This window comes from Trichosurus vulpecula, chromosome 5 (genome assembly GCF_011100635.1).
Source record: "Trichosurus vulpecula isolate mTriVul1 chromosome 5, mTriVul1.pri, whole genome shotgun sequence".
Taxonomy (NCBI): domain Eukaryota; kingdom Metazoa; phylum Chordata; class Mammalia; order Diprotodontia; family Phalangeridae; genus Trichosurus; species Trichosurus vulpecula.
Window position 1 is genome coordinate 144,721,137 of NC_050577.1, and position 16,638 is coordinate 144,737,774.

A 16,638-nucleotide genomic window follows, 5' to 3' on the forward strand; every position below is an offset into this window, starting at 1 on the left:
GACTTGCATCTTACATTCTGCTTTTCTGAGATTTTCTTTATTTGTTAACAAAGATTTTTTCATTTGTTCTGATCTATCAGAAATTTCATTAAGTCTCCCAGGCTCTTAAAACTATAGATCTTGTAGTTTTATTTCAACATTTAAAAGCAATTAACATTTTATTCCCAAGTATCAGTATGAAGCCGTATTTGTTATTTTTCCTCTGATAATGAGTACTGCAAAGAACTAGTTAAGTGGACAAGGACTATTTTTTGCTTTTTCTTTTACTTAGCTGTGCACATAGTAGGGACTTTATACATGCCTGTTGAATTAAACAGATAATGTTCAGATTGTTATGATTCTTGTGGGAAGATTTTATATAATCTATTTTAGGTACCTGCATTTTCTCTAGCCTAAAAGCAAAGTTTTTACTTGAGGTTGATGTGAGTTTTGTAAAGATCATGTAAGTGATACTATTTCTAAACAAAATATTGACATGAGATTCTTGAAAACATGATATAAACTTTTCACTCTTGCATTTTAAAATTCGTGAAATATATCTCCTCTACAGGAAAAACTCATTCCATACTTACTACGACTAAGACAAGTTAAGGATGAAGCTCTTCAAGCTACTATTAGGGAAAATTTGGCTTTAGTTGGCTATACGGATCCAGTGAAAGGAAGAGGAATTCGTATTCTCACAATTGATGGTGGAGGAATAAGGTAGGACTGGGGAAAATTTGATGCTTTAGGTTTAGAGCTCAGATTAACTTCATGGAAATTATACTACCTGATTCTTTAGTTAGAAAATAAAACATGATTGCATTACATTGTTACGAATCAAACTTAGGTTTGTGATTTTTACTAAAATGGTTTTTTCATAAAGGAAACTGATTTTTGCTTATGTTCTTTGTTTCTTATTTTAAAAGATACTTCGGCATAAAATAAAAGTTTATTTTATAACACAGGTGGAATACCAGGTCATTCACATTCTTTCTATTGGAACCTCAGGCCTCTCACTTGGGCATGTGCTGCCTATTTACTCTCTGATTTGTCTTGTTGATTCCATCCTGCTCTTACACTATCAGATCTAGGTTCCTATAGATAGCTGCATGGTTATCTTCAAATTCTCTCCAGGTCCTATGTGTAACCCTGTTGTGGGGAAATATACTCCCCTGACTCACCACTCTAGCTTGTCAGGTAGTTGGTATAGTGGATAGAATATTGGACTTGAAGTAAGGAAAACTTAAATTTGAATCCTGCCTTGCTATCTTTGTAACTTTGGGAGAGTCACTTGACCTCTCGATCTCAGTTTCTTCCTCTGTAAAATGGGTATGATAATATTTATTTCAGGGTAGCTGTGAGAATCAAATGGGATAATATGAAAAGTGCTTTGTAAACATTAAAACACTATATAAATGATAGCTGTTTTTATTAATAATGATGATAATGATTATTTTTCTCATCAATGTGTTTCTATTTACACAAACTAGTCATTCATCAAGGTGATACTTTTATTTCATAAATAAGATAATTTACTTAGCAATAAGTTTTTAAAAAAGTCAATTCTCATAATAATAACTAGCATTTACATAGCACTTTAAGCAATATAGCAAGCAAGTGCATAAATAAGAAGTCACAATCCACACATAAACCTGCCTAACAATCTCCCGTTAGTTTGCTCATTGATTGTGGTACTTGGACAAACACGAGAAACCTGGAAGGTAGACACATGAGAGAAGAAAACCTTCATGGGCTCAAGGTACAGCTCCTGACCATAGGCTTCAGTGTCATTGGTCTGTTCAGGAACACCTACACTACATGAAACTACTTACCGCTTTGTCTTTTAACCCTCGCTGCTCTTTAACTGGGCAATTCTCTCTTTTATACTGGAATGTGCATTTTTAAGTTCTCTCATATCATAAGCTCCCTTAAAAGAGGTTTAGAAAGTGTAGTGCCATATAGAGCAGCCCACCCAAATCTTCACTTACCAGGTTGTTTTGTTGTCCAGTCAGAACAGAACTCAGGTTGAGTAGAGAGCTCAGGTTGGTTCTTTAGGCAAGGCCAAACTAGCCTAGCCAGCTCTTCTTATACAGCAAAGCGATAGTCTTCTGCTTTTCCCTCTCAAACCAGGAGGAGCAGAAAAGGTCAACATGGAATTCTGGGGAGCTTCACCACTCAAGCTTATGGTGGCACTTGAAGATCAATACCTGAAACGTCTGGCTTCCTTCAGTTAACATGAAATTGAAGCCTTCTTTCAGCTGTTTCCTGCTTCCCTTGGTCATCTCTTCACACACACAGCTCTGATGGAACTGCTTTTCCAACCCTCAGCTATTGTTTCCTCTTCTATCACATTCTTCAGTCTTAAGCTTTAGCCTCTTCTGTATTCTAATACCTTAAATCAGAACCTCTTGACTCTCCTTGACTTTGAAATAAATAGTCCTTCTTAAATCGTGCCACAGTCTCCAAAGATTTATGTTTCCTCACTTTTAAAATTTTACCTTCATAAGTAGTAAAATAGTTATATTCAAATGAGCCAGGCTATCATAATGCTCTGCAGGTCTAAAGGTCTCATTTGGTCCAGTAGCACATTTTGTATTCTTGAACCATTTCTTCAAACTTTGATATTTCCAGTTTTCCATACAAAAAGGTTCTTTTTCTGTTCCTTCAAATCTTCCAACTGTTCACAGACAAACAAGGCATCATCTGATATCTTTCATAAAGTAACTTAAGTATTTAAGTTCTTTTTTTGTTTGTTTAAAACCTTTCAAATCCCTTCTGAAAACTGCTTCTTCATTCACTTGTTGTTAGCAATTTTAATTAAACAAACACCCCTTTCCTGCTTATTTCAGGCATCAAAATGTTAATTTATAAGAGGAGCAATATCTTACACACTTTAACAAAGTACTTTTTCTGCCCTTTCCAGAACTAAAAACTGTTCCATATGAAAAGAGCCTTATGTTCATTACCCCTTAATATTCAGATTTTAATGAAGTTCATTTTCTTTGTAATATTTAAATTACACTAATCTGTCAAACATAAGAATCTTGAAATTCTTGAAAATCTTTTAACATCATAGTATATTTATTCTACTTTAATCATTCACGTCAGTCAATCATGTAATGAGTACCTACAGTGTGTGTACATTAGGTGCTATGGAAAATACAGAAGCTTCCTGAAGACATTTTCAGACATAATACAAACACATGAATAACAACGATTAGCAATCAGGACTATTAAAGTTTGAAATTGTGTAGTACAGAGTAATTACTGGTTATTGTTGTCGGGTCATATTAGATAGAGAGGTCAGTAAGGGCTGAGCTTGTATGGAAGACTTCATGAACCTCAAGGGATGAGTAAGTTTTTATATAGATGGAGAGAAAGGATAGAGGATATTACTGTAGAGGAGAACAGTGTGAGGAAATACATAGATGTTCGAATGTTAGGGTCCTTAGTGTTGATATATTTTTGGAGTGAGGACATTGACCTGACTGGAGAACAGAAGCACATGTTGTAAAGTCTTAGGAAATGAGGTTGTGTAAGCAGAATAAAACTTCTGAAATGGAAGGTTCTGAAGTCTAAGCAGAAGTTTGAACTTAATGTAGTTGAAAATAAGGAATCATTGAATGATTTTTTTTCAAACAAGAGGAATGACATTTTGAAAGATGTATTTTAAAAATTAGATTGTCATGAACTGCCTATTTTCTTGTGCCCTCAGTCCTCTTATCTTGTAGACAGATATACCTGATCACCTATAGGTAAGGCCTATCCATTATAAGAGAGTGGTTCTGGCCCTGAATTGAAATAAATATTTCCTGCATTAGAAGGTAATTGGCTTAACTGTTAAGCTTCATTATTGGTTCTGATGCCTTGTGCCTTTTTTTATTTGGACTGTTCATCCTGCGTTCATGATCTTTGTTATACAAACCTCCTGATTGGAGATTCCTAATTCTTGCTGCTTGTTTTCCTGGATTTAACTACTTGTCTTCTTGTATCTTCAGTACCTGCTTATTCTTTCCTACCTTAACTTTCTTCTTGATACTTGGTCAAACCCCCTTTCTAGTCTCCTGATTTATGGTACTTGACAAGTTCCTTCTGTCTAGTTAAACTTCTGGTTCTAGCCTCACCCTGGCCTGTTGCTGCCCAAATCCTAATATGATAACATAAAGGATAAATTGGAAACATGAGGAGACTCAAGCAGAAAATTGTTTCAGTAATCCAAGCACAAGGCAATATGATTGTGGACCCAGCCACTGAATGCTGTGTAGTAGGCTTTCCTACAAATTTAATTATTAAAAATAGGATTATTTTAATACCTTTTATGAGATTTAGAAAGGAATAACTTGTTACAAATGCTAAATTACACATCCTTAAAAAAATGTACTTCTGCTCATTTACATATTAATATGCTATGATTACCATTTTAGAATAAATTGGAAATGCTCTTCGGGGAAACGTGAACTGGAAGACATACAAATTGTGTGGAGTTTTTAATTCAGTTTAAGTCCTTTTTCCATAAAGCAAGCATTTTAATTATATCTTTCTCCAAACTTTGTTACAGAGGTGTAGTTGCTCTTCAGGCTCTTCGAAAAATAGTTGAACTTACTCAACAGCCAATTCATCAACTTTTCGATTATATTTGTGGTGTAAGCACAGGTAATTGATATTGCAAATGATATATTCCACTAACCCATTTAAAGAAAATAATAAATAGTTTTTGCAGAGAAATCCGTTTGATAATTGCTATTTTCTCAACTTTCATGTTTAAAATTTAAATATTCTTGCTGTTTTGCAGAGAATAAATCTCTCAGTCAGATATTGAATGTTATTGAATATGACTTAAGATGGCATCCTTTTGATCTTTTATGTAATTTTAGAAATCTTTATTATCAAAATGTGGTTCTCAGTACAATATTGTTCTATATTTGCTTCCTGAAAAAAGACTAAGGCACTGTGATTAAAGAGCAAACCATTTGGTTGCAATCCAGTATGGTTCAAATCAAAGTGGTGCATATTGAATAGAATTAATCCCTGTTAATTGAGGGTAGCATTAAAAAATTGTGAATAACCAAAAAAGAGCAGGTAATCCAAAAGCATCTTTTTCTTCTCTGAGCATTACATAATTTACTTGATAGTCACTTTACCTTTTTAATTAAGTTTTTTTTATAGGCAAGTGTTAAAAATGTGCTTTAGTGCAAAGTTGAGTAACAGTGCAAAAAATACTAGTTACAGTGCAGGCTTTAATTTTATAACCAGCTCTTGCTTATCTGAAATTGCATTGTAGTTAAACCACACAAACGTAAAACTTGGATTCTCTCCCCACCTCTGCCCCCCCAGTCTAGTATATTTTTCAGGGTTCCTTTCCTTAATTTCCTTGATTTACATTGCAACAGTGTTCTAATTTCATTTTTTTTAAGACTGGCAAAATGACGGTTTATATCAGAGTCCTTAAGTATATTTGGGAATATCAACATATCAGCATTATATTAACAGGAAATTAGAGGCAGGTAAGACTCATTCAAAATTACATTGTGTGTTCTGTTAGAGATTGTTTCTCATACAAGGAAGAGAGATCTTGCAGTCAAGATCCAGATTGAGAAGTGGAAGGCTTTGCTTTGGGGTTGTGGGGAATACACTCCAGTAGTACGTTAAGCACTCTGTCTTGCTCACAATTTTTAAGTTGCAGTTGGATAAGATCACAGTTGGGTTTTTTTTAATACCTCAGGTAGGAAACATTCTATTAAGTAGCTTTATGATTTACTTCTATTCTTTACCATATAGCTAGGTAGTGCGGTAGATAGGGCATAGGACCCAGTATCAGGAAGACTTGAGTTCAAATTTGGCTTCAGACACTTACTAGCTGTGCAACTCTGGACGAGTCATTCAATCTCTATCCACCTCAGCTTTCTCATCTTTAAAATAAGGATAATGAGAGCACCTACCTCCCAGAATTTTTAACTGCTAAGCATAGTGCCTGGCACGTAGTAGGCATTATATAAATGTTAGCTATTGTTGTTGTATTTTTTTTACTCTACTCTCATTCTTTTCCTTCTTTTTTTTTATCCCCAGTTCTACCAGTGATACCCACAGACATTGCTTACCTTCCCAGGTGATACTCAGGGCTAGTTAGAGTGATCACCTTGATGAAGTACCTCATTTTGGGGCTTGATGCTTCCACCATACTCTTTCTTGGTCAGACCAAATCTTAACTATTGTGTTTAGTTCTGGGTTCTTTATTTAGGAATAAAGGTCATGGATAAAAGGGAAGGGGGATGAGGATTAGCGAAGGCTTTCAGATCATGCTGATAGATTCCAAATTTTTAGCCTGGAGAAGGAATGATTTGGTGGGGAGGGAGGAAAGGACAGGAGAGGAAGGTGGTAGACATGATAGCTTTCTTCAAGTATCTTCATGGCTTTCACATGAAGTAGGGATTAGATTTGTTCTGTTTGGCCCTAGAGGACAGAACTAAGAGTTAAGTGGTAGGAGTTGTAAAGGAACGAATTTGGATTTGATGTAAGGAAAAATTTCCCATCTTATTAAGATTGAGCTTAATGGTCTTAACTTTTGTATCTTTTAACGTGTATACTGGCTCTTCTGGTTTTGTGTCTATAAATTTGATAAGCATGCCCACTATACTTTTATTCAGGTAATTTATAAAAAATGTTAACTAGAAGGAAGCCAAACACATATCCCTAGGGCACTCTGTCAGAAGCCTCTTTCCAAGTTGATATCTAAGCATTCATGACTGTTTTTTGTGTCTGGCCATTCAGGCAGCTCCAAAACTACCTACCATGTAGTTCATATCTCCATCTTTCCTACAAGAATAGCGTGTGAGATTTTGTTAAGCGCTTTGTTAAAATCTAGTTCAACTATATCTACAGTTTCCTTGATCTACAATCTAGTAATTCTAGGAAATGAGGTTAGTCTGGCATGCCTGTTTCTTGATGAAGTTGTTCTGCCTCTTTGTGATTACTGCTTCCTTTTCTAAATTGTTTGCTAGCTATTCCTTTAATAAGGCTTCTTCAGATTTTTCCAGGAACCAGTAAAGTTCCTTTATAACTATAGCTTGTCATTCCATTCTCTTCTCATTTTTGAAAATCGAAACATTTTCTTTCTTTCCTTTTCTGTGGGACCTCTCTTATACAATGTGGTTTTTGAGAAATTACTGACACTGGTTCAGCAATCAGAGCCACCAATTTTTTTTTTAGTATGCTAATATATAGTTCATCTGTGCTTAATGACTTGCACTCATCAGAGCCATCCAGGTGTACATTTACTTTGTCTTTGGAATCAGCTCTCTTAGATTTTTTGGTTTCCTTTGCCAATGTCAAAATACTTGTTGAAAGAGAAAACAAGCAAATTAAGAGTTGATAAGTTCTGCCTTATTTCCTCCCCTTGTTCTTTTTGTCCTTGTTTCCCCCAAATACAGCTTTAAAAAAACAACCCCAGTAACCTGTTTTCATTTCCTTAGCTTTCCTCACCAACCTCAAATCATTATGACTTTTAATCTCATATTTTTAGTTCTTTCCATATACATTGTGGTAGTCATGGTTTTCTTGGTTCTATGTACTTTGCATCAGTTCATATGTCTTCTCATCCTTCTCTGTATTCTTCATATTTTTTGTTTTTTTTTTTTAATTTGATATCTTGTGTTTTTTCACCTATATTTCCCACTATATTCTTTCTCCCATACCCCTCCAGAGAGCTATCCCTTATAAGAATAAAAAAGAGGAAGAAATAATTTTAGCAAAATTAACATATTAAAAAAGTCTAGCATTATATGCATTGTTCCACATCTGTGGAGTCCTCTACCTTTGCATATCTTTGCTTTGGGTCCTGGCTTAGTAATTATCATTTTGAAGCATTCAGTATGGATTGTTGTTTTGTTGTTCTTTCCATTTGCCTTGTTATAATCTTTGAGTATATTGTTTTCCTGGTTTTGCATAGTTTACTCTGCATCAGTTAATGTCTTCCCATGTATCTCTGTATTCATTATGTGCATTGTCTCATACAGCATAGTAATATTTTGTTACATTTATGTAACATAATTTAACCATAATTGATAGCATCTATTTCGTTTCTAGTCCTTTACTAGCACAAAAGGTACTACTATAAATATTTATTTATATGGGGTCTTTAGTTGTCATTGACCATGGAGCATATGGCTAGCAGAAGAATTTCTCAAATCAAAGAGTACACTTTAGCCATTCTTCACATAATTCCAACTTGTATTGGATACAACCATTGTATCCAGTAATTGGGCCAATTGAAAGGTCCACCAACAGTGCAGTGCATGTCCACCTTTGTACGGCCTTGATCAGAATAGTTAATTTGCTGGCTGTAACGTGAAACCTCAGAATTTTTATTTGCAGTTCTCATAGTTGTGAAACGGAACATTGGTTCAGTATGGTTGTTGTTAATAGTTTGAAATCCTTTTGAGAACTGGTCATATCCATTGACCACTTATCTATTGAGGAATGATTTTTGGTCTTATATAATAGTTCAATATATACCTTTATTATCTGACTCATCAGATATTTTAAGAAATTTTTTTCCTAGTTGACTGATTCCATTTTTCTTCCAGTTGGATTAATTTTATTTTTGCAAAATCTTTCCAACTTTATGTAATCAAAATGATCTAGTTTATTTTTTGTCCCTACTTGATCTCTTATTTATTTAAAAATTCACTCACCAGCCAGAGCTGAAAAGGAGCCATTTCTCTTTTAATTTTTTTATAGTATGAGCTTTAATATTCAGGTCACATATTCATTTTGAACTTCTTGTGTACAGTGTTGGTCTAAACCTAGAGTTGGGCTGGACTTCAGAGGTCATCCGATTCAATACCTTTATTTTACAAAAGAGGAAGCCTAGGCCCAGGGAGTTTAAGGAACTTGCCCAGAATTCTAAGGGATTAAGAGACTGATATTTATTTATTTATCTATTTATTTATTTATTTTTTTTTTTTTCTTTAAAAAATTTTTTTTTAATTTAAATTTATTTATTTAACATATTTGGTTTTCAACATTGATTTTCACAACAGTTTGGATTACAAATTTTCTCCCCATTTCTACCCTCCCCCCACTCCAAGATGGTATATATTCTGGTTGCCCTGTTCCCCAGTCAGCCCTCCCCTCTATCACCCCCCTCCCCTCTCATCCCCTTTTCCCTTCCTTTCTTGTAGGGCAAGATAAATTCTACGCCCCATTGCCTGTGTATCTTATTTTTTAGTTGCATGCAAAAAAATATTTTTTTTTTGAACATCTGTCTTTAAAACTTTGAGTTCCAAATTCTCCCCCCTCTTCCCTTCCCACCCACCCTCCTTAAGAAGTCGAGCAATTCAACCTAGGCCACACGTGTATCATTATGTATAACCCTTCCACAATACTCATGTTGTGAAAGGCTAACTACATTTTGCTCCTTCCCAACCCATCCCGCTTTATTGAATTATCTCCCTTAACCCTGTCCCCTTTCCAAAGTGTTTGTTTTGATTACCCCCACCCCCATCTGCCCTCCCCTCCATCATCCCCCCCCCTTTTATTTTTTTTTTATCTTCCTCCCTCTTCTTTCCTGTGGGGTAAGATACCCAACTGAGTATGTATGGTATTCCCTCTTCAGGCCAAATCTGATGAGAGCAAGGTTCACTCATTCCCCCCTCACCTGCCCTCTCCCCTCCTCCCACAGAGCTGCTTCCTCTTGCCACCTTTATGCGAGATAATCCACCCCATTCTATCTTTCCCTATCTCCCTCTCTCAGTATGTTGCTCTCTCATCACTTTATTTCATTTTATTTCTTTTAGATATCTTCCCTTCATCTTCAACTCACCCTGTGTCTACTCTCTCTCTTTTACATATATATATATATACACACACACATATATACATACATACATACATATACACATAGATATATACATACATACGCATTCACTTATATATATATATACATAAACATATATATACATATATATGCATATTCCCTTCAACTACCCTAATACTGAGGTCTCATGAATCATACACATCATCTTTCCATGTAGTAATGTAAACAAAACAGTTCAACTTTAGTAAGTCCCTTGCAATTTCTGTTTCTTGATTACCTTTTCATGCTTCTCTTGATTCTTGTGTTTGAAAGTCAAATTTTCTATTCAGTTCTGGTCTTTTCACTGAGAAAGCTTGAAAGTCCTCTATTTTATTGAAAGTCCATATTTTGCCTTGGAACATGATACTCAGTTTTGCTGGGTAGGTGATTCTAGGTTTTAATCCTAGCTCCATTGACCTCCGGAAAATCGCATTCCAAGCCCTTCGATCTCTTAATGTAGAAGCTGCCAGATCTTGGGTTATTCTGATTGGGTTTCCACAGTACTCAAATTGTTTCTTTCTGGCTGCTTGCAGTATTTTCTCCTTGATCTGGGAGCTCTGGATTTGGCGATAATATTCCTAGGAGATTTCTTTTTGGGATCTATTTGAGGAGGCGATCGATGGATTCTTTCAATTTCTATTTTGCCCTGTGGCTCTAGAATATCAGGGCAGTTCTCCTTGATAATTTCTTGAAAGATGGTATCTAGGCTCTTTTTTTGATCATGGCTTTCAGGTAGTCCAATAATGTTTAAATTATCTCTCCTGGATCTATTTTCCAGGTCAGTGGTTTTTCCAAGGAGATATTTCACATTGTCTTCCACTTTTTCATTCCTTTGGTTCTGTTTTATAATATCCTGATTTCTCATAAAGTCACTAGCTTCCACTTGCTCCAATCTAATTTTTAAGGTAGTATTTTCTTCAGTGGTCTTTTGGACCTCCTTTTCCATTTGGCTAATTCTGCCTTTCAAGGCACTCTTCTCCTCATTGGCTTTTTGGAGCTCTTTTGCCATTTGAGTTAGTCTGTTTTTTAAGGTGTTGTTTTCTTCAGTGTATTTTTCGGTATTTTTTTGGGTCTCCTTTAGCAAGTCATTGACTTGTTTTTCATGGTTTTCTCGCATCCTTCTCATTTTTCTTCCCAATTTTTCCTCTACTTCTCTAACTTGTTTTTCCAAATCCTTTTTGAGCTCTTCCATGGCCTGGGACCAGTTCATGTTTTTCGTGGAGGCTTTTGGTGTAGGCTCTTGCACTTTATTGATTTCTTCAGGCTGTATGTTTTGGTCTTTTGTCAGCAAAGAAAGAATGCAAAGTCTGAGACTGAATCTGGGTGCGTTTTCGCTGCCTGGCCATATTCCCAGCCAACTAACTTGACCTTTGAGTTTTTCAGCAGGGTATGACTGCTTGTAGACTACAGAGTTCTATGTTCCACGTTTGGGGGGGAGGTGCCAGCTCTGCCACACCAGCATTGCTCCTTCCCCAAGAACCCCAAATCCAAACTGGGCTTAGGTCTTCGGCAGGCGGTGCACCCCTGCTCTGATCTGCCACTTAATTCCTCCCACCAGGTGGGCCTGGAGCCGGAAGTAACAACAGCTGTAGCTGCCCCACCTCCGCTGCCCCTGGGGCTGGAAGCCAAACCCTGAACTCCTTCTACTCCGGCAGCTTTTCCCACTAACCTTCTCCGCAGTCTTTGGTGTTTGTGGGTCGAGGGGTCTGGTAACTGTCGCAGCTCACTGATCCAGGGCGTTAGGGCCCCCTCCGCCCGGCTTCTTGTCTGGATGGTCCACGCCGCTCAGGCTGGGCTCTGCTCCACTCCGTTCCCAGCTCCCAGCTCCCAGCTCCATGTGGGATAGACCTCACCCAGAGACCATCCAGGCTGTCCTGGGCTGGAGCCCTGCTTCCCTCTGCTGTTCTGTGGGTTCTGCCGTTCTAGAATTGGTTCAGAGCCATTTTTTATAGGTTTTTAGAGGGGCTCGGTACGGAGCTCACTCCAGTCCCTGCTTACCAGCCGCCATCTTCAGAGATTGATATTTAAATTCATATCCTCTGACTCCAAATCCATTGTTTTTTCTATTGTCTTATGACCATTATCACTTTTTTCTTCTTTCTCTGACTTTTATTATATGTTTGTTCACTTGAAGGCACATACATGTCTGAATTATCATTCTTTGTACCACAAACAGCTACTTTATCATCAGTGGACCTTGCTTCCTCCTTTTTAGAAATTACTTCGTCTGTTACTTAGCCCTTATGGTTTTTCTTCTCATTTCCCCTTCCTTCACATTTTCTACTCTCTGTCCTTCTGATATAGGTCTATATTCTCGCCTCTTTAGATATTTTTTCTTCTTTATTTGTACATTTAAGACTTCCTTAGTTTTTTAATTGTATTTTTCTCATTTTTGGCAAGCTAATGAATACATATTAGTTTAGAACTTAGATTTATGTGGCAACATAAATAAATAGTTTGAGTAAGGATACTATTTTTTTCTTTCTAGTAATCCCAGTAACAAAGAAAGTGATACCAAGTTGATGATGCTGTATCATAGTTGCAACTACTTTCAGAGTAGAATGACAGTTCAGAGGAAATTTGACCTTATTATGTTAGTCATGATGACATGACAAAACATAGTATATATATATATTCAGAAAAATATTTTCATGCTATTTTACTCTTTTTTCTCTGAGTTGTATCCCAATTATTACTATCCCAGGTTATTTAGTGACAATTTAAAATATTTTTATTAATCCCTCTTTTAAAATTTTTTTTGTTAGCTTAGGCTCAATTTAATTTAACACACACTAGGTGGCAGTATTTGCTTATTGTTAATTGTAAATGAGCTTTTTAAAAACGTTCCATGTACCTACACAACTTCCCTAGACTAGTTTAGAGGAATGATGAGTTGGTAGCTTTGTCAGATGACACATTCAGCTATCAAAGCTATGTGGTCATTTCATTCTAGTAAAGTTATGTATTACAGTAAATTTCCCTTGTGTCACTTAATGGAAAATAGATACTATTATGTGTATAATTTCTTCTGTTTTGATTAAAACTTGGTTCATTTTTTTTCTTGAAAAACTTACAGATTTTATATATTGACATTCTTTGTTTTAGGTGCCATATTAGCTTTTATGTTGGGATTATTTCATTTGCATCTGGATGATTGTGAGGAACTTTATCGAAAGTTAGGAACAGATGTATTTACCCAGAATCTTATTGTTGGAACAGTCAAAATGGGATGGAGCCATGCATTTTATGACAGTGAAACCTGGGAAAAAATACTTAAGTAAGTTGCCATTTCCATATGTCATTTTAGTCAGTTTTTATTCGAGGTGCTCAAACAGTATCGATAGTTTTGTCATCTTTTAGAACAGGTGATTGTGACTGGCTCTTATAGTGATATAATATCTTCAGAGAAAGCTGAGTTTTGGTGGACTGATTTTAATTTATAATTATCCCCAGAATGTCACATAATTCTCACTGCGATTTTCCTGATAAGTATAGTTTGAATCATTTACAGTGATTTTTATTTTTAAGTAATATTTAAAACCATTAGAAATTACTTTTAGAATTTGTTAGTGATGATTTTTATTTAATAGATGGTAATCTACATGGTTTTTAAAATGATGTCGAAGTAGTTTTCCCAAGAAGTTATGAAGTAAGTAAAAGCAGTATAAAATTGTTTCTAGAAGAAAAATTAGTTTTTTTCTGTGCCCTCTGACTAACTGCAAAAATTAGTCTTCTTTTCCCTGTATGATTTGCTAATATTTTTGGTTATGCATAGTTTGACACTGCTAGCAGTCAGTTTCTTGTAAAATAATAATAGGTCACATATTGTAACACATTAAAGTTTAAAAAGTGTTTTTCTTACAACACCCTTGTAAAGTTATATAGTGAACAGATCCTCATCCCTATTTTTACAGATGAATAAACACTATGATCCAAAGAAATGAAATGATTTGCCTGGCTAATATGATTTATAAGTGGCAGAATCAGCATGCAGACTTAGGTCTCATACCTAAAATTTAAATAGAAAAAAACATCTTTATTATTATTTCGTGCTACTTGGAATTACAGGCATGCTCACTTTTAAGCCTACCACGTTAATATAGGATTAATCTTGGCTGCCACATTTTCTCTTTCCAATCAAATACTAAAAATAAACAAGCATGAAAACTAAAAGCTAGAAAAATAGGTGTTAAGAAGTACAGTGGGGACCTGTAATAAGCTGCTTCATATAAAAAGTAGCAAAGATATTATAAAAGTTTGGGTTAATTTCTAGAACACCATTGAGACTGAAGCAAAGTAGACTAAAATATTTGCCTAACTCCTCATTATAGTGGTTTGTTGATTTAATTATTTTTGAGTTAATAGTGAAACCTGGTTCCTGAATGTTCATCTGATAGACATTTATATAATAAATTCGGTGTAGTATAGTAGCTGTAAGTTTTGCAAAGAAGTTTACATATATTATCTCACTTGATTCCCATAACAGGTTTGTGAAGTAGCTACAGAATTATTATCCTTGTTTTTACAGACGAGGAAACTAAGGCTGAGTGACTGTGCCAATGGTCACACAATCAGTAAAGTGTCAGAGGTACACTTTGAACCCTGGTCTCTCTTGAGCTCAGTCCAAAAGCTGTTCTCATTATACCTCACTGCCTTCATTAATTATACTATCCAAATGAGGATTCTTAGTTCAGTAAAATTCTTTATGCAGACTAAGACAAACACTTTCAAAAGCCCTTTACTGGTTAAGTCATATTTTTCTTAGAGAGTAATTACTCCAGCACCATTAGAGATGAGCTGAGCTGAGGCATGCTGTTTATATACCTCAGATATAATACCTCAGATTTGCATACTGAAGAAACCTGAGAAAGGGAGGTCCCATTAAAAGAATGTCCGATTTATTACTGATCACAAAGGCCTAACCTAATGAACTCCAGGGCATGGTGCCAAGCCCAATATAAGTGAACTCAGGTCCTTTTCAAGATCTCTTTTATATTTAAACTAGTACAAGGTATCTTTATAAGGGGCTTGAAAAAAAATACCAAAACAGCACATAGAATATTCAGATGTACACTGGGACTAAAATATATTAATATATAGTACAGAGTTTTGTGCTTAATTAAAAAAAATTACTTTTAAAAATGGCCACTAATAACTTGGTCGCTCTTTTCCCCCCAAGTTCCTATTCACTTATTTTGTCTTCTAAAGCCTTAATTTTCCTGAAATTTAACCAAATAGCTCACGTTTCCATAATGTAGGATAGTATTAAATGTGATAGAATGTAAATTTTAAAACTAAACTCAACTAATTGAACACTTTGCTTACCAGCTTCTCTAGATTATTCAACTAAGAGGTATTTACTCAGTGTCTTTTATGTACTTGACTATGGGGATCCTTAAATGAAATAGCTTTTTTTTTTTTTTAAGCAACTCAACATTCATCCTCCCTCTAGACAGAAATATTTGGGGCATAAAGAATTGTGTCATGTATGTTAGTCTTATCTCGTTTATCAAATTTTAGTCTCCATGAAGAGAAATAGTTACTGCTCGTTTTATTATCTTCCCATATTTTGGGGGCACAGCCATATTGTTTAGGAAATGCTTTCATATATGATAGTTTAAAATGTAATCACTTTTTAAATGCACTTTAAAATAAGTTTTTGTATCACCTACATTTCTAAAATGTGATCACTTGGATATAATTTACTATTTGTTATTTTATAAAGGGATAGAATGGGATCTGATCTAATGATTGAAACAGCAAGAAATCCTAAATCTCCTAAGGTAAGTGTAGAGTCATATGACTGTGAAACTATAGGAAAATATTTTATTATTTATAAGTACTTTTTAAAAGAAGAAGTATTAGAGCTCTTTTTTTCTGAATCCCATTTCTAACCAGGTTTTATAAATGCCTGATTTTAAAAAAATAATATAAAATGATAAACTTTATGATGGTCTAGAGTGGTGTAATAGAAAAAACATTACATTCCAGGCCAACTTCAGTTCCTTTTTTCAGTAGACCAAGGAATTACAATAGATATAATTTATCTAAATTTTAGCAAAATGTTTGAATCCATTTACTTTTGATTATGATTGATTATTGACGATTGATTGACTTATCTGTAATTGATTTTCTGGCCCACTCAATGAAGGAACTTAACTAAACCTTTGCATCTTTCCTCAAACCTCACATAGCTGCACCTCTCCACCCTCTTAGCTGAGAACTTTGTCTCAAATTTCACTGGAAATATTTGAAGTTATGTACCAAGAACTCTATCTTCTCATATGTTACATTACTCAAATGATTTTTTGCTGCTGTCTCCTCCTTTGCTTATCTTACATAGAAGTGGCCCTTCTTGCCAAGGAAGGCAAACACCTCTACATGCGCGACTGATCCTGTTCCATCCTTTCTTCTCCAGCACATTGCTTCTTCAATCATCTCCAATCTTTTATTTATTGTCCATCTTTCCCTATCTACTGGTTCCTTTCCTACTGCCTTCACATATGCCTGTCTCCCCCCTGTCCTCAGAGAACTCTCACTTGATCCAGCCATCTCCACTAGTTATTGTCTCGTATCTCTCTTCTCTTTCTTGGCTAAACTTACACAATCAATGCTCCAACTTCATTTGCTCACACTCTCTTAACTCTATAGCCTGGCTTCTGACATCATCATCAAAAAACTGCTCTTTTCAAAGTTAATTCTTTAATTTGCCAAATCTGGTGACCTTTTCTCAATCTTATTTCTTCCGACCTCTTTGCAGCATTTTGACAGTCAGTCACCCTCTTCTCCTTGATAATTTTAGT

At 35.3% G+C, this 16,638-nt stretch overlaps 1 protein-coding gene across 1 annotated transcript in view; it reads left to right on the forward strand.

Annotated features, from left to right (window-relative positions):
• Window positions 1-16,638, forward strand: part of PNPLA8 (patatin like phospholipase domain containing 8) — a 51,882-nt gene that overhangs the window by 10,405 nt on the left and 24,839 nt on the right. The window contains exons 4-7 of the mRNA XM_036762000.1: window positions 551-702; window positions 4,541-4,635; window positions 12,941-13,112; window positions 15,561-15,618. Of these exons, the coding sequence (XP_036617895.1) occupies window positions 551-702; window positions 4,541-4,635; window positions 12,941-13,112; window positions 15,561-15,618 (477 nt within the window). The remainder of the gene's footprint in view (window positions 1-550; window positions 703-4,540; window positions 4,636-12,940; window positions 13,113-15,560; window positions 15,619-16,638) is intronic.